At 48.0% G+C, this 17543-nt stretch overlaps 7 protein-coding genes across 7 annotated transcripts; 4 read left to right on the top strand and 3 right to left on the bottom strand.

Moving 5' to 3' along the window:
• Positions 1–855: 855 nt before the first annotated feature.
• N7517_009170 (vacuolar protein sorting-associated protein 29) lies at positions 856–1744 on the top strand (the record flags this gene model as incomplete). Its single annotated transcript, XM_056726893.1, has 4 exons — positions 856–1035; positions 1086–1100; positions 1162–1575; positions 1628–1744. The coding sequence occupies exons 1-4, from the start codon at positions 979–981 to the stop codon at positions 1742–1744; spliced, it is 603 nt and encodes a 200-aa protein (XP_056575465.1). The 5' UTR covers positions 856–978.
• A 934-nt stretch (positions 1745–2678) lies between these two features.
• N7517_009169 (polyadenylate-binding protein) lies at positions 2679–3515 on the top strand (the record flags this gene model as incomplete). The annotated part of the gene is made up of 4 exons (XM_056726892.1): positions 2679–2759; positions 2903–3159; positions 3219–3306; positions 3363–3515. 4 exons carry the CDS (start codon positions 2679–2681, stop codon positions 3513–3515), a joined length of 579 nt encoding a protein of 192 aa, XP_056575464.1.
• A 788-nt stretch (positions 3516–4303) lies between these two features.
• On the top strand, positions 4304–7323 carry N7517_009168 (NEDD4 family E3 ubiquitin-protein ligase; the record flags this gene model as incomplete). The annotated part of the gene is made up of 11 exons (XM_056726891.1): positions 4304–4323; positions 4380–4402; positions 4470–4508; positions 4558–4663; positions 4734–4867; positions 4939–6181; positions 6234–6527; positions 6582–6719; positions 6770–6888; positions 6927–7164; positions 7224–7323. The coding sequence occupies 11 exons, from the start codon at positions 4304–4306 to the stop codon at positions 7321–7323; spliced, it is 2454 nt and encodes an 817-aa protein (XP_056575463.1).
• A 1512-nt stretch (positions 7324–8835) lies between these two features.
• Positions 8836–9729, bottom strand: N7517_009167 (uncharacterized protein; the record flags this gene model as incomplete). Its single annotated transcript, XM_056726890.1, has 4 exons — positions 8836–9148; positions 9210–9350; positions 9412–9552; positions 9611–9729. 4 exons carry the CDS (start codon positions 9727–9729, stop codon positions 8836–8838), a joined length of 714 nt encoding a protein of 237 aa, XP_056575462.1.
• Positions 9730–10310: 581 nt separating this feature from the next.
• On the bottom strand, positions 10311–11846 carry N7517_009166 (uncharacterized protein; the record flags this gene model as incomplete). The annotated part of the gene is made up of 4 exons (XM_056726889.1): positions 10311–10894; positions 10941–11313; positions 11393–11644; positions 11691–11846. Coding segments are annotated over 4 exons (1365 nt in total), but the record flags the coding sequence as incomplete, so codon positions are not given.
• Positions 11847–12825: 979 nt separating this feature from the next.
• Positions 12826–14346, bottom strand: N7517_009165 (MFS transporter; the record flags this gene model as incomplete). Its single annotated transcript, XM_056726888.1, has 1 exon — positions 12826–14346. One exon carries the CDS (start codon positions 14344–14346, stop codon positions 12826–12828), a length of 1521 nt encoding a protein of 506 aa, XP_056575460.1.
• A 537-nt stretch (positions 14347–14883) lies between these two features.
• Positions 14884–16059, top strand: N7517_009164 (FAD-dependent oxidoreductase; the record flags this gene model as incomplete). The annotated part of the gene is made up of 3 exons (XM_056726887.1): positions 14884–14912; positions 14965–15705; positions 15756–16059. 3 exons carry the CDS (start codon positions 14884–14886, stop codon positions 16057–16059), a joined length of 1074 nt encoding a protein of 357 aa, XP_056575459.1.
• Positions 16060–17543: the final 1484 nt, after the last annotated feature.

The following is a 17543-nucleotide window of genomic DNA, read 5'->3' as shown; positions in this document are numbered from 1 at the left end:
AGAAGGGGGTGTTAAGATCAGGTAATGGGAGGCGCTGGTCCAGGTGTCTGGAAATCAGGCTCAAACGCTCCGTAGATTTGGACGCCAGTTTTCCGATTGCGGCGCGCCGCGGGGTATTTCGCGTGAAAGGAGATTGGACTTCCCGAGGGTAAGAGGACTTCGGGGATCGCCGCCGAGTGGATTGGCCAAGATACCGATTGGGATTCGATGATTTGTTGACTCGGATGATGGGACCGAGAGCATGTGAGAGTGAGATGGAAGGTATTTATAAAGTCACCTGTCTCTCCGAAGGGGATTTGTTTTGGGGGGTTGGAAGAAAGGCCGGGCGGATCCTACCGACCTCCCAACAGTCTACGTCCTACGCTTGTAAGCTGTACGTATGGTTCTATGGAGCTGTGGATATTAACATTTTGACATTATCTGGGGTATTCTTCAGGTTTTATATCATTCTATTAGAAATTGAGATTGTATGTCTATCTTGTACTCTTGACTGTATGTTGAATATAGAAGTATCTAAATACTATCGATGTAGAAATCTCTCCTTTGAACTGGTATATAACATCCCATCGATTTTATGTATTAATATTTCGATCCCACGATGTCTGTTCGGCAGTTACTACTCCATGCAACCGCCGAACCCCAATATGTAGTATGTCCCCATCCTCGGTGACCTCCGCAAAGAGTTAGGAAACCTTCGAAGAACGATGGGGTATAACCTCGTGGGCATTGATTGGACGCAACCCAAAAAGCTTTCGAGACGTCGGCCTGAGTCAATGCGAAATAAGATGGCTTCATAGGATTGAAAGCGCTAGCCGCATTTAGATATAAAGTAGGGCTTAGGGCACTGCTTAGTTGCTCTTCCCCGCGAAGCTCCATCAGGCTGAAGCCAACAGGCGTTGTTTCTTTCTGGCTTGCTCCAATTTCCGATCATCGTGGAGGGACCATTGATCTCCATTTACCCCACACGCACCTTCCAGGATGACCGCCCGTTTGGTCTTGGTCATTGGTGACCTGTTCATCCCTGACCGAGCTCCTGTAAGCTGTCCTCAGCTCAGCTTCACTATCTCCGCTAACACATTGTCTAGGATCTTCCAGCCAAGGTCCGTCTTTCTTCTGCGCTACACTTCCTTCCAACACGCTGACACCATCCGTCCATTCTAGTTCCGCAAACTCCTGACTCCCGGAAAGATCGGCCAGACCCTTTGTCTGGGCAACCTGACTGACCGCGAGACCTATGATTTCCTCCGCGAGGTAGCCCCGGACCTGCAGATGGTCAAGGGTGACTACGATGTCGACTCTCCCAACCTCCCTCTCTCCAAGATCGTGAACCATGGCAGTCTACGAATTGGTTTCACCCATGGCCACACCATCGTGCCACCCGCCGACGCCGACGCACTGCTTATCGCGGCCCGCCAGATGGATGTCGATGTCTTACTGTGGGGTGGCACCCACCGCTTCGAGGCATTTGAGATGGAGGGTCGATTCTTTATCAACCCGGGAAGCGCAACGGGTGCCATGAGCTCGGGCTTCTGGCCAGATGGCGAGGAGCCTACACCGAGTTTCTGCCTGATGGACGTGAGTTGCCCTGACGGGGTTGGAGAATAGAGTACATGCTGACCCTGAACAGATCCAAGGTGATGTCCTTGTGTTGTACGTCTATCAGCTAAAGACCGATGCCAATGGGGTAGAAAATGTGGCTGTTGAGAAGGTCTCCTTCCGCAAGAACCACCCCCCAGCTTCATGATGCTGTCCTTACGCCTATTGCCCTTCCTTCCTCCGTGTAAATAATTGCCATGACGTTCGCCTGATCATATGTTCTTCTCCTTCCGCCTTGTTGCAGATCCCATGCTTTTTCAATTTGATACATGATACCTTGAATCGAATCATTTCCTCAACATCGTCTATGATGTTGTTATCTATCCTTACGGGCTGAATTGCTACCTCTGGTATCCTTTATTTCCCCCAAAACAGGATTCACGCAATAGAATTGAATTTATCCCTTTGCTAAATAAGACTTGGAACGTATAATGTGGGTCTGTCCAGGTGCTTTGATCGAGTTAATACTAAGACTGAGCTACAGTATCTAATAATTGAGAGTGTATACAAACACACCAATCATCTATTACTTTTATAACAATATTGCTTTCCAGGTTGAATGGATGAAATAAAATAGACCTGACAGTATATATGTTGCATGCTTATATTCAATGCTCCTACCTCGACCGTGAAGAATCTAGATTCCAGAACTAGTACTTTTTGTATGGCACACCTATACAAAATGTACCTAATCTCCGGAGCTTCACTATGAAAGTTCGTGTTTAGTGAAACACTCTGTTCACACGTGAGGCTTGTATACACCGCCCGGCAGTATACCGCCAGTTCATCGCAGGCGGAAATGGCGCTATTCCCAAAATAGAAAGCCTCTCATTGCCAAATTCCAGAACTTCAATTCTCTGCCGCCTAGAGGTCTTGAACAGAGGGTTTTCTTAACTCGTACAAATCATCTGGGCAGTTCCAAACTTCAAGCAGCTCAATCTCTTCATTTCTATTTACCAAATTTGACGCGCAAAGATAAAACCGACCCTCGGAGAGCTCTGACTCCCCTCATCGGTATCCCCGGCGCTTTCACCGACCCTTCGAATACCCCCAACCCCGACACTTTTATTTTGACCGACAAGATGGCTGCTGAAGGCCAGGAGATCCCAGAGGAGATCAAGGGGGAGCAGATTCCACCCCAGGAAGATGGTGCAGATGACGAGGTAGGTGTGATCGGGGTTGTTCCGTTGCACTGAAAGCAATTCCACTCTTTGTTTGAATTCTTTGAGTCATTTCTTTAATACCCATGTCGCGTACTTTCCTTCATATACAAGGCACTCCCCGCTAATATGATTGACCCCTATAGGAAGAGATTGAGGCCATGAAGCGACGAGTGGCCGAGATGGAATCCGAGGCCGCTAAGTTACGCGAGATGCAAGCCGACCTTGACCAGCAAACCGAGAGCTTGCAAGAGAATAAGGAAGACATCGATGCGCGTAGCATCTTCGTCGGCAATGTCGACTACGGTGCTTCGCCGGAGGAGATCCAGGCTCATTTCCAGAGCTGTGGTTCCATCAACCGGGTTACCATCTTGCTGGACAAGTTCTCTGGCCAGCCCAAAGGGTGAGAAGCTGAATGAAAGGAGAATATATATGTGAATATGTGCTGACAACGTGCTGCAGTTATGCCTACGTTGAATTTGCGGAACCCAGCCTGGTTGCCCAGGCTCTGGTATTGAATGAAAGTGTCTTCCGCGGTCGCAACTTGAAGGTCGGTTTATAATTGCTGATACTATTCTCTCTACACTTGCTGATGTCGAATAACAGGTTGTTCCTAAGCGCACCAACCTGCCTGGTATGCACCGTGGCCGTGGTCGTGGCCGAGGTGGCTTCCCCCGTGGTCGTGGATTCCCTCGTGGTGGTGGATATCGTGGTGGTGCTAGTTTCCGGGGTCGGGGACGTGGTTTCTCGCCCTACTGAGTGTGTTTTGAGGATGCTCCTGGGAATCCCGGGTCTGGTGTCCGATTTCAGGACCATCCGAACTGATCTCCTTTTCTCTAGGTGTGACTTTGGAGTTGTGGGATCTGTTGCTGTACAATAATTTCCGGTCAGAGAATCAGCAAAAAAAAAAATAAGAGTTAAAAAGAATTTAGCTATTGGCTTTTCTATTTTAATGTACGGAGTAGTGGTTACATAGCTGATGTAGCATGGTTATGCATGTATTATACCTTTATAGTACATAATCTCACACCAATGGAGTTATTCAAAAGTGCATAGAGATCTATATCTGAATATGGTTGCCTAAAAATGGCCTCTTATTGTGCTATTACCTGTGATAGTTGTGATATTTCCCATATCAAATTGCCACTCTACCCGCCCACACCCGTATTTCTCTCTATTACGTATGACTAGGAAACTTGAAAAAAAAAAAAAAGTAATTAATTATGATACAATAAATTATACCTAGGTAGAAAATAAGAATGAAATTAAGTAACATCTTGTGCTCAGCCCCAGGAGGTACTGACCGGGTATCTCGTACATAGTGAATACGTAGTCCGAGTACCTGCGCCATACAAACCCCCGGGCGCACCTAACGCCTAACCCTTCCTTTCTCTTTCTCCTCTTCCCCCAACCACCAACTTTGCCAAAAATCACCAACCTATCCACTCTTTCCAGGCTTTGATCTGGGCGAACTCGGTTTGGTCTTTCTCCCTCCTCGTGAATGTGCGCGCCCGCGCTGTTCTTTGGTGATTGATCGGCTGTAAATCATGGCGTCAAATCTCCCAGCGTAAGTTGACCTCCTATCCGATCTGGATCAGATCATCGCTGACATATGAATTGCAGTCAGCCAAATCTCCGGGTCACGAGTAAGAACTACTCTCGAGTTTGGACTCTGCGGGGTTCCGCATCCGTATAAGACTAACCTCTCTATAGTTATCGCGGCCGACGGCTTGTACAAACGTGATGTCTTTCGTATGTTATCTGAATCGAGTGCTGCGGGGTTGAAGCTGACTATCTTTAGGATTCCCCGATCCATTCGCCGTGGCTACTGTTGGAGGAGAGCAAACACATACAACTTCTGTAATCAAGAAGACCCTGAATCCCTATTGGAATGAGCCATTCGACCTGTAAGTGATATGATCCCCCGCTGTCAGGGGAGGGAAAAAAAAGGGCGAACTTTGTTAACCATCTTTACAGGAGAGTCAACGAGGACAGCATTCTTGCGATCCAGATCTTCGACCAGAAGAAATTCAAGAAGAAGGACCAGGGTTTCCTCGGAGTCATCAATGTTCGCATCGGCGATGTCATTGACTTGTCGATGGGTGGTGATGGTACGTCCGAAGAACGCCGATCGCGAGTCATAGAAACGTGGACTGAGCTGACGGCCATGTGCCCCCCACAGAAATGCTTACTCGGGATCTGAAAAAATCGAATGACAACCTCGTGGTCCACGGAAAATTGATCATCAACTTATCGTCAAACCTCACCACCCCGCATCCGAACCAGAATGGACTCCAGCGTCAACAGGCACAGACATCGACTTCCAGCGGCCTTGTGCCCCAGGTTGCAGCATCAACACAGGCTGGCCCGAGCACTCTCGATACACCCCCTGCCGCAGTATCAAGTTCATCATTGAGCCAACGCACTCCGACCACCGCTCCACCGGCCGGCGCTCCTCCCCCGTTGAATGGCGCCCCAACCAACCCCCCTGGACCCGGCGCTCCCTCCCGCGCCAATCTCAGCTCCTTTGAGGACAGCCAAGGTCGACTCCCTGCCGGATACGAACGGCGCGAAGACAACTTGGGACGGACATATTATGTGGACCATAATACGCGTACCACGACATGGTCACGACCAGCGGCCAACTACAACGAGCATACCCAGCGTTCGCAGCGCGAAGCCAACATGCAGCTCGAACGTCGCGCCCACCAGAGCCGAATGCTTCCCGAAGATCGAACTGGCGCCAATTCACCCAACCTGCCAGACGCCCAGCAGATACCGACACCACCTCCCGGGCCTAACGCAGGAACCTCTCTCGCAACTGGAGCCCCCGCCGGGTCTAACGCCGCCGCGATCTCCATGATGGCAACGGGAGCCACCACTGCAGGCACAGGGGAGCTTCCACCAGGCTGGGAACGACGGGTGACGCCGGAGGGACGGCCCTACTTCGTGGACCACAACACGCGCACGACGACATGGGTCGATCCTCGTCGCCAGCAGTATATCCGTATGTATGGTCAGGGACAGACCACGGGTGGCGCGAACAATACCACCATTCAGCAGCAGCCCGTATCCCAATTGGGTCCTCTCCCCAGCGGCTGGGAGATGCGTCTTACCAACACTGCTCGAGTATATTTCGTTGACCACAACACCAAGACGACCACATGGGATGATCCGCGACTCCCCTCCTCCTTGGATCAGGGCGTGCCCCAGTATAAGCGTGACTTCCGCCGCAAGCTGATCTACTTCCGGTCCCAACCCGCGTTGCGCATTATGTCCGGACAGTGCCATGTTAAAGTCCGTCGTAATAACATCTTCGAGGATTCTTATGCCGAGATTATGCGCCAGAGTGCATCCGATCTTAAGAAGCGCCTAATGATCAAGTTTGATGGCGAAGACGGTCTCGATTACGGTGGTCTTTCACGGTATGTTCTATCCTTTTCTCCGGTGTTAATCAAAATTTGCTAACCCTCTCAGTGAATTCTTCTTCCTCCTCTCCCACGAAATGTTCAATCCTTTCTACTGTCTCTTCGAATACTCTGCCCACGATAATTATACCTTGCAGATTAATCCCCACTCGGGCGTGAACCCCGAGCATCTCAATTACTTCAAGTTCATCGGCCGAGTGGTTGGTCTGGCTATCTTCCACCGTCGTTTCCTGGACTCCTTCTTCATTGGGGCCTTCTACAAGATGATGTTGCGGAAGAAGGTCAGTCTTCAAGATATGGAAGGTGTGGATGAGGATCTGCACCGCAATTTGGCATGGACACTGTAAGTTTGATGCATGCAATCTCATTTTGGGGAATCACATTAACACCATGGCAGGGATAATGACATTGACGGAATTGTGGAACTTACATTCTCGGTTGATGATGAGAAGTTTGGTGAGCGTCGCACTATTGATTTGATACCCGGTGGCCGGGATATTCCCGTCACCAACGAGAACAAACCTCAGTACATTGAGTGAGTACCTCCGTCTCTGGCCTGATGAAGCCCCGCTAACCACATCGCAGGTTGGTTACGGAATGGAAGATCATGAAGCGAGTCGAGGAGCAGTTCGATGCCTTCATGTCCGGCTTCAACGAGCTTATCCCCCCGATCTCGTCAACGTCTTCGACGAGCGCGAACTCGAGTTGCTCATCGGTGGTATCGCTGATATCGATGTCGAAGATTGGAAGAAGCACACCGACTACCGTGGCTACCAGGAGCAGGACGAGGTCATCCAGAACTTCTGGAAGATCGTTCGCACCTGGGATGCTGAACAGAAGTCTCGTCTTCTCCAGTTCACCACTGGTACCTCGCGTATCCCTGTCAACGGATTTAAGGATCTGCAGGGATCTGATGGTCCTAGACGGTTTACCATTGAGAAGTCTGGTGATCCCTCCGCGCTGCCCAAGTCGCATACTTGGTATGTATCCAATTCTGGTTCTTGTATTTGGTGTCTCATAGCTAACCTTGCTCTTCCAGCTTCAACCGTCTTGATCTTCCTCCTTACAAGACGCATGATGCCCTCGAGCACAAAATGTCTATCGCGGTGGAGGAAACGCTTGGGTTTGGACAGGAATAGAGAGTCTGTTGCTGTTACCTCTTCTGCCCCTACTGTACTTGGATCTTTCTATCTCTCCCCCTCTTGCAGCGTGCAATGCAGGATTTATTCCCTCTCCTGTTCTGGATTCTTGGTCTTGTTTGTTAAATGTAACCCACTACTCACGAAGCTCTCGTTTTTTTTTACCAGCCAACCAAACCAACTTTCAATTTTTGATTCTCTGCACAGGATTAGGATAGGATCTAGGGCTGGAACATCAAGGTCAAGTCCATTCCGTTCCTCGTCTCCAACTGTCCTTTTTCTTGTTTTGGAGAAGAAATTCACCACATTTCCTTTTCCGTCTTGTCTGCATCCCCATCGACTTGGCTATACATACCCATCCTGGCTCTTCCCACACTCGTTCTGTATTCAATATTCTACGTAGCAAATAAAAGAAATCATTGGACTTCTTGGAAATTTTCACTTGCTCTTATCTTGTTCACTACTGAACCACAGCATCAGTAACTAACTTTAGAGTCATTCTGTTATGGCATTGCGTTACTCTTACATTTGCTATTTGGTTGTGTATCATCCATGTTGTGATCGATAATCTGCTAGTGTCATATGGACGTATGTTGTAGGATTAAGGTCCCCTATAGAGTGCAAATAGTCTAACACCTGGACCACACAATACCTGGATCAATCTGGAAGAACACTGGCCCATATCCTCCCAAAAGGTCACATGTCACGATGTCAATGCTGATAGATGACACAATAGGTTTCCAATTCTCCTTGATGGACCGTAGTGCACTCCGGTACTTGCTAAGATCTTGTTGATGTGTATCCGTTACAAAAAGACATACACACCTACATGTATATTCATAGTATGTAGTAACCTAAGGCAGAGATGAGATGAGTTGAAACAAAGTAACGGAGCAATATCCATATAGATTCTATATGACTACATATAATTCCACCGATCCAGACATCCAAGATACTATAAGAATCACCGTTAAGATCCCCCGTAGGAAATGTTGGACAGATTGGATCCTAGCGGTATACTGCTCTGCAGTGGTATACTGTTAGTGTAGGGCCGTCTGCTACTAGGTTCCATTCCGACCAGCATTTCTCTTTTTTTGTTCTTGTTCTTGTCGCCGTTCGTTTCGCGCACGCTACATTTTCTTTTCCACTGCACATCATATGAGCAGGTCTATTATGCTTGGCCACTAAAGTTCTTCCAGAGCCGCGTCACTCTCTTGTTTCCTCTCTTCTAGTACCTCATTATCTCTACTACCTTACTGTCAAATTTCAAAATCCATACTAGTCTAGCACAACTGAACCGACAATCTCATCCCTCAACAAACTGTCCTGCATTTTGCCCCCCCACTCCGTAGACAACCGCTAGAGTCACCTGAAAGGGCACTGAGGGCTAGGTGTTCATAGGGACACAGTCAAGAGTGGTATCACTATATAGTTTGAGACCGTCGTCTTGATACAGCAACACACACACACACACAATCTCTCTCTCTCACATATCTCCAATATGATCGAAAATCAAATATTCATACTAGCAGCGACAAGCGACAACCCAACAAGCAGGAAAACGTGCACCCCAATTGCTCCAGCACCGCCTTCATCATCCCCAGAACTTGTAGAGGCACCAGCGGAGGCACTCGCGGAGGCACTTGCAGAAGCACCAGCCGTCTCAGCCGGTCCATCGCAGTGCCAATGGTCTCCATGTGGCTCACAGCCAACAGACTCGGTAGGACTGGGAATTGTGGGAGTGACACCCGCAGTGGTGCTCACTTCAGCCTTGCTTGTAGTTGATGTACCAGAGACAGCTGTTGAGGCTGGGCCGTCACAGTGCCTATATGGAAAAGTGTTACTAAACGCTGAATAGTAGATATATCATACGGGATAGAACGAACCAATGGTCTCCGTGTGGCTCGCAGCCAACAGACTCGGTAGGACTAGGCATCGTGGGGGTGACATGCGCAGTGGTGCTCACTTCGACCTCGTCTGCTGTTGATGTACCAGAGACAGCTGTTGAAGCTGGGCCGTCACAGTGCCTATATGGAAAAGTGTTACTAAACGCTGAATAGTAGATATATCATACGGGATAGAACGAACCAATGGTCTCCGTGTGGCTCGCAGCCAACAGACTCGGTAGGACTAGGCATCGTGGGGGTGACATGCGCAGTGGTGCTCACTTCGACCTCGTCTGCTGTTGATGTAACCGAGACAGCTGTTGAGGCTGGACCATCACAATGCCTGTATAAAGTGTTACTAAAGGTGGAGTAATAGACATAGCATACGGGATAGAACAAACCAATGGTCTCCGTGTGGCTCGCAACCAATAGACTCGGTAGGAGATGGACCTGGATCCTGGGCTAAGACTCCGGATGAGACCGAAGTCAGTATAGCAATGAAATAGATGGATAATCTCATTTTGGCGAGGGAGTTCAGGGCTCTGTAGAACGAAGGGAAATGTTCTGAAATCAGGGATCTGTCGCACAGGGTCCGCACCTGAATTTATACCTGCTAGCCCGCTGAGACAGTAGTACTAGCGAGGCCAAGAAAAGTGGAAGTCTTGGTGCCCCAAAGGTTCCCAGCTTGGCGGATGGTGTTTTGTCGTATTGGGCAATTTATGCATTGGCCTCCGACTGGATGGTCCCATGTGGGTAAATGTGTTTTATTAATGAAAGCTGTGCCTTTTCTTGGATCTTTCTTGGTTAGCTTGGGCCAATGTCTAGGTTGGACCGGATAGTCCCTGCCGATCCCAACTTGCCAAGAGCGTTGATACTTTATTCTCCGAGCGATACGATTCCTTCTTTGTGTAAATTTTGCGTCTAGGAGAGAAGTCAATTCTTCGTGTAGTTAGACTCGGTGGGCATCATAAGATATTATGTTGGCCCAGAAAAGGCGCAGGTGGCTCATAGCCGTTGAATGCGGATGAAATTCTAGTAATAAACAGATACTTTGATTTTTCATAGAAGCTAGCAAAATACGAAATGAGACTTGTTCCTGTTCTAGCGCTTAACGGCCTCCCAATACTGCGCCTGATATGCATTCTTATTCAACCCCCGCCCATTTCGACCATAGGCCACCTCCAATCCTCGCACTGGCAAGTCCGGCAATGTGATATTTCCAATTGTGGGATCTGTCTCCTGGAACTCAAACCCCATGCTAACACTTAACGCCACAATCTCGTCTAGTGATAACTGCACAAATGGCGCGGTGCCATACAATAAAGGACCTAGGTTCACCCAACGGCCACCAGGACGAAGTAGTCTGTATATAGTCTCAAGATATGAGACTAGGTTCCGCGCGGTATCGATAAAAAACAAGGTCACGATTATATCGTATTGACCTGTGTGTTCTGTGAATACCGTAGTGAAATCTCCCTCCATGAGCAAGACAGATGATGGATGGATAACTTGGTTTGGAAACGTAACGGAGCGCTGGAGATCTTCGGTCGTCGCGTGGTGAGACCACCAGTCGATATATGGGTGAAACGATACACCGTTGGAGACGGAGAGACTGGATACATAACGGTATGCCAGATTCATGTATGTTGACCATTCATTCATAGTGACATCAAAGCCTAACGCCTCTGATCAACCAATGAAAGGCTCCCAGATAGGAAATTATGGACTCACCTCCAAGCTTGTCGACTTCATGCGCAAGTCTTCCCAATCCCGACCCAGGCAACAGCACTCGCAGCGGTCTATCTTTCGTTCGTGGCGTCTGGGCGAGCGAGTTCAAAATACAATCAAAGGATTGTTGACGCTCTTCATAACCCTCATCTGCCCAGTCACGCACAAAATGCTTCATTCCCTGGGAGACGCTAGTCCTATCAGCGGGCCGCTGCTGACTTTCGCTTTCTTTGATGAATTCGTCCAGCTCAGATTGACTGATATTATAGAATGAAAGACCGTAATCAACAATAGATCTGGCGAGTTCGTCATTTGTCTCGCGCAGATGTTCTATTGTGTTGATTTTCCGTGTGTAGTGGATTGTTGACTCGAGCAACTAGGCCAGTCAGCCAAACCTACTTAACACCCAAAAAGAAGAAGAGAAAAGAAAAGTACGAAAGAAAGAAATACCATACCGCTCGGTGCCGCTTGGGAACGTTTTTATAAAGATTTCTCCATCGATCTACCTCTGCTAGGCTTTTGTCTTTGTAGCAGGTATACCCATACAGGGCAGTTAAAAGTCGATGTCGAGGGTGGGCAGAGTTCCATTTCCCACTGGATCGCTCCAGATTCTGCATTAGACGTGTGTGTTCTTCATTGTGTGTAGACAATGGCACTGGGTAGCGAAATGTAGTAGGATTGTAAGCTTCAACATTGTGGGAGATGCCCTATAGGATGTTAGTTCTGATAGTGTCAGTTTCCTATTGATCTGACCTTAATCCACGGCGAGAGATGAATGGCAAATTCCACCCATGCCATGCATGTGAATATGAGGAATAGCTCACGCAGCATATCGGCATTGGAGAAAAAAAAAGCAATTGGATGGAAATATATCGCTTTGGTAAACTTTATGGGGAGTAACTGCCAAGCCCTATCCTCTCAAGGTCCTCGATGCCAAGGAACTATCGAGGTTCCAGACATGGCACAACAGCGTTGAGGGATTTGCTGAGATAAATTAGCATGGGTTTTCGAGGAATGAAAGTCGTGCCATCTGCCGACCGGTCCCTTATCGAATTCGTCAAGGTAACAGCATCGAGGATTGACATTGAAACCCTTCTAGATCATTTTAACCATCTGAAACTCACGGAAACTTTGGCAAGCCCACCAAAACTCGGTAGGTGTGCTGCACCGAATAGCAAATTGTAGAATTAGGTATCTTTTGTATGGCAACTCCGTATGAAAAGGCACATAAACACAACGTATGGAGTCACCACCGGCCAGGAGAAGAACGATGCTGGCCTCATAGGCATCACATCATCACCACTCTCCTCTCCAAACTATCAATATAGGGTGGAAGAAGGCCATGGTCTCGGTTATGTTCGTCTTGTTCGCCCTTTGGGTATTTAGTTTGGGGTTTGGGCTGTTATTCAAATTGTACCCAGCTTTACAATTTGCTATCCGGTGTAATGATGCTGGATAGATCGAGTCTACCAGTGAGAATCTGAAATTGTGATGTATAGCTAAAGACTTTTGTTCATTGTGCTTCTCATATAAGCCTAGAAACTGAGGAATAACTATATAACATGAACATCCTGAAGAGTTGGGCATATTGATGAATGATATGCAGAAATGAAAATGAAAATTGGCTAAATGACAAGTCTGGGCCAATTCTGATATATATGAGAAAGGTCAAAACTGAAAATGTACTCGGTTATAAGCAATATGTTACCTCAAATATGATACTGTCCACTTTTTCTTACTGACATAGGCCCATGCATGTACATCAGTTAAACTTACCAATGAAATCTTCAAATAGAATTGCAAATTTTGTGCATAATCCAGGGAGGCTCTCCTCTCAAGGAGAGCTGGATCAGTCTTGGTTGTGCTGTGCATTCAGCTAATCGGGTCATCACCTCGCTTGGCTGTCTCGGCGCTTGACAGCGGGCTTGGGCTCTGGCAGGTATCTTGCTGTAACCGATAAGCCCGAAGCAAGTATGACCATGAGTACCCAGATGGCATGCCCCCCAGCCAGCTGTGTCCTTGCCCCAAGAGCGAAGAGGCTGGTAAAGAGGGCAGGGCAGAAGGCCCTCAGCGCACAGGAACCAGTCAGGGCCAGCGCATTCAGCGTGCCCAATACCCTCGGCGATGGTGCAACATCGTTCAGGGCGAGCTGGATCGCTGTGTAGCTCATGCTGACTCCGCAGCCGATCGCCAGCCCGATCGGCAAGAAAATCCAAAAGGCTTTGACGGACGCATCCGTGCCCATCCGCAGAAGTATATTGCCAAGAGGACAGCATATGTAGAATGACGGAAACATAAAAGCGCAGAGACGTATCACTCCATTGGTTCCTATCCTATTCTGCAATGGGGGGAACACCAGGATGAGCCATGTAGCTTGTGCGGCACCATTTAGACCCATCATCAACGAAATTTGTAGAGTCGTAAAGTTATACCCTCCGAGGTGTACGGGAGTGAACCAAAAGACGGGAATTATTGCTGTGTAAGAGAATGCGAGGATCATGATATGCGCGTATGAATATAGGACCATACCAACTCCTGGCGATTTGAGAAGCTGCCATGTCGATAGGTCACCACTCTGAGTCGGCTCATCGCATGCCGCCTCCTCGCCATCACGGTCCACCACAACCGGCTCCTTCTTCAACGTCTCATCAACGAATAAGGCGCTAGACACGGCAGCGGTGGCTCCCACCAACGCCACCACAAAGCTTGAGAGCGCGTAGGGATATTTTTCGAAGAAGCCGCCACCCCCAAAAGCGCCAGGGTAATGTCGCACCGGGTCAGAAAGGGCACCGCCCAATAAAGGTCCCAGGAAGATTCCCAGATTCCCACTGAAGGCGAACCAGCTGAACGCCCGGGCCTGGGTACTGGGCGTGCTATGCTCGGCCACCATAGTTCGGATAGTGACGATGGTCCCAGCAAAGACGCCAGCAATACATCTGAACAAGATCATCTGTGGTATGCTTTTTGCCAGGCCAAAGAGACCTGTCGCCGCGGTCACGCCGAACAGGGAGAAAACCAGGACCGGCTTACGGCCGATGCGGTCGGCTGCTCGACCCCATAATATCATGACAATGGCCTGTGTTAGGGAGAACATTGATTCGATGAGTCCGCTGTAGAAGCCGATATCCGTGTCTGGTACGTTCCCGTTGTCCTGCACCATCTGGCTGACATAGGGGAAGATGGAGAAGAAGGCCAGGGGTTCGACAGCGCGCGCATAGCAGAGTAGGAAGATCTGCAGCTTGGGCAAGGGCTTTTCCACCTCATCGCTATCGATGGCTGACCCTGACGAATTGTCCAGAGTGTCTGTACTGTCATTATACCTGACCTTGCTGGACCCTATGAGGGCTGTAGTCTCATCTACATCCCTTTTCCCGTTTACAGGCTGTCTGTCTGTCTTTGTCACGGCCATCTCTAGGAGAGCTGTGGCGTGTCGGGGTAAGCTTGGGGGGCCCGGCGGTTTGGGGTTTGGGGGAGTTTGGGGACAAATATATTCATCCTCACCGCTTTCGTGTGGGATCGTAACGCGGTGTCCTAAAGAGGTTACTACATCTACTACATGCATATATGATGAGAGTAGAGACTGAATATATTGTAACAATTGTTATCATTGAGCCAAGAAGTTGTTAATTTCTTCCTATTTAACTAGATATATGGACTTTTTAGACCATGTCACACAGCTCCTTCGCCGAACAATTACACGGCCCATAACAACCCTTCTATACAAATTGCCTTAGTGCAAGATGTACATGGTACATGTGTAATATCCAATCACTCATTTTTGCTCTTTGATTACTCACAGCATCCCAATATGACTGGTCGGTGTGACTTCCCAATATCCCCGTGTCAGACTAATTTAGATGACTCACTTAACGCTCAACCCGATTGAACAATTATAACTCAGATTCATGCAATAACTCTTACAGCTTGGAACTACAAAAAAGCAAACATGAGTCAAGGCCATGTTATCATCATCGGGTGAGAGCCACGTCTACCCTCTTGTTTCTGTCTATTAACAGTAATTCAACAGAGCCGGCGTCATCGGTCTCAGCATCGCAGTCAAACTATCCAAATACATGAAAATTACCGTCATTGCAAGGGAGTTACCCGGAGACGTTGGAATTGACTACGCCTCTCCATGGGCAGGGGCACACTTCCGCCCCACCCCGGCAAAGACCGAGGAGGAACAACAAGAACAGGCCTGGATGCGACACACCTACCAAGAATTCGAAAAGATCGCGAAAGACTACCCAGAAGCGGGCGTGGATTTTATTCCCGCAGTCGAATATTTCGATACCGCCGACGCGACCTCCTTCCTAGCAGAAGAAAATGGCTACACCACATGGCCGGACTTTCGTATTCTAGACCCTGCAGAATATCGCTCTCAACATCCATCTATCCAACTAGGTGTCACCTACCGCAGCTGGGTCCTAAACTCGCCGGTTTACTTGAAGTGGTTACAGACGCGGGCAGAGGCGCAAGGGACTCGGTTCATTCGAGCCCATTTGACGGACCCAAAACAGGCTGTGTCTGTCTATCTGGAGAATAAATCCCAGGATGAGACCGGTTATATCTCGGCTGTTGTCGATGCAAGTGGGAGGGGGTTTAATGATCCCAACTCTTTCCCTTCACGGGGTCAGTTCATCGTCGTCTCGAATCACTGTGATAAAACTATCAGTCATCATTGGAGTGATGGTTCCTCTACAGTCATCATACCCCGGCCTCTAGGTGGTGGGACTGTCATTGGTGGGACGAAAGAGCCTAATAACTGGTATCGTTTGAGATATTCCCCGAGGTTAGAGTGACGCTAATACTCGCCAGGTCTGAGGATATCGACGATGCTTCGACTGAAGAGATTCTGAAGAGGGTGAGATATCTATGCCCCGAGATGATTGACGAGCAGGCCGATGAACTGGCTTTGACACATGGGTTTGATATCAAGCAAGTCTACGTTGCTCGACGCCCTATGAGACATGGTGGACTCCATTTTGTTTTGGGGTCATCAGTGGCCCATGATGGCAACCGTATCCCGTTGATCTCTTGCTACGGTGCTGGAGCAAATGGGTACAAAATTAGCTGGGCACTGGCAGATGACTTTGACCGGTTCTTTCCTCCTCCTAAATAGTAAAGGTGCTGCGCACAATGAAGCAGATGTCTGCGAGAATACTCGGCCGCTTTAATATTTCCAATATCCAGTTTGCTGAATGGATATTTACCTGGGAGGCTGTATACGAGTCATTGCTGTCACCTTTGTATCAAGGGCGCCATTTTGCATGTCAGTGAAAGTTTTAGTGGCCTCTATTCAACAACTTTCGATAGAGAGATGCGGATAAACCGGCTAGGGGTTCTTGTAACTGTTGGCATGATCACCTACCAACACTCACTATACCTAAAAACTAGAAGCATTCCTCGGTTGCTCTAGCCTGAGTCAAATTCCTATAAGGCGCCCCCACATTATCCATACTTTTCTACGCTATGTTGGATCCTACTATGCAGTACTACATACTGCCTCTCTAGCTCGATATTAGAGCACACTTTACGGTCACTTCCACAAGCTTTACCCTCTCATATTTCTAAAGTCTACTATCACGTTTTTACATTGAATCTGACGGCTCTTGTTGCTCAATAGAGGTGAGGAGTTCACGAGACATTTATTCTGGGCAAATTCCAGGAACTCAGGGTTTAGTAACTCAATACTAGCTGGAATCGTAGAAGATGAAGAAGTGCTTAGCTAATCGTCTTCTTTCCATCTAAAATGGGTCTGGAATGCATCTGGGGATATCTCCTGATACTTTAATAGAGCTCGTAGTAACCGTTGGAATGTTCATCCGATATTAGGCTTTGAGGAATGCCTCAAGGGCAATCTATGCTTATTTTTCTTAAATCTAGGGCTGAAAAGCCTATTAGATCTAGCATTTCAGTGTCAAGACACTACATTAAACGTTCAAAAATGTGTAAGCCAAAGCCTAGCGGCGTTTATCCAACGGTTCTATTCGTCTCCCATAGATATCAATATAAGCCACATTAAGGGGTACACTGTTATTGTTTTGATTGCAGTATAGCAGAGAATAATATTAAAAGGCGATGAAAAACCACTTCTAGTTAATCATATTTACGACTCATCGACAACTTTACGACCACCTTTTGTCTCTTTGATACTTCTAACAAATCGCAGATAACCCGTAGCCTATAACCCGCGGATATGCAGCCCATTTTCTTCTTCATTATGCTGTTCTTCAGCTTTACATTGGCTGTTCCGATTTTAACGACCTCGCACGAATTAATCAAAAGAGAAGATCCGGTGAGATCCATCGTTCCTATCACTAGGATGCCAATTTTGTTATGTATATATGACTAACAGAGAATAGCCTGTGAGTATTATAGCAGTTGCATACCTGACACCATGCTCACAACTCTGGATACATCTAGGTTGTGAGTGAACCGTCCTTGCCCACAAGATTCTATTTGACTGCCCAGAGAACTAATTCAATCATGGAAAAGCCGGTAAGCCGTTAATTGCACTCGGATACGTGAGAATATGTATATTGACATTGTTTGCAACTGTTAGGCTGCGAGTGAGATCAAACTGGCAGAGCCACTCAACGAGAC

This window comes from Penicillium concentricum, assembly GCF_028827145.1.
Source record: "Penicillium concentricum strain IBT 3081 chromosome Unknown utg000004l_segment0_segment0, whole genome shotgun sequence".
Taxonomy (NCBI): Eukaryota; Fungi; Ascomycota; class Eurotiomycetes; order Eurotiales; family Aspergillaceae; genus Penicillium; species Penicillium concentricum.
The sequence above is the reverse complement of the archived record's forward strand: the minus strand, read 5'-3'. Positions and strand labels throughout refer to the sequence as shown.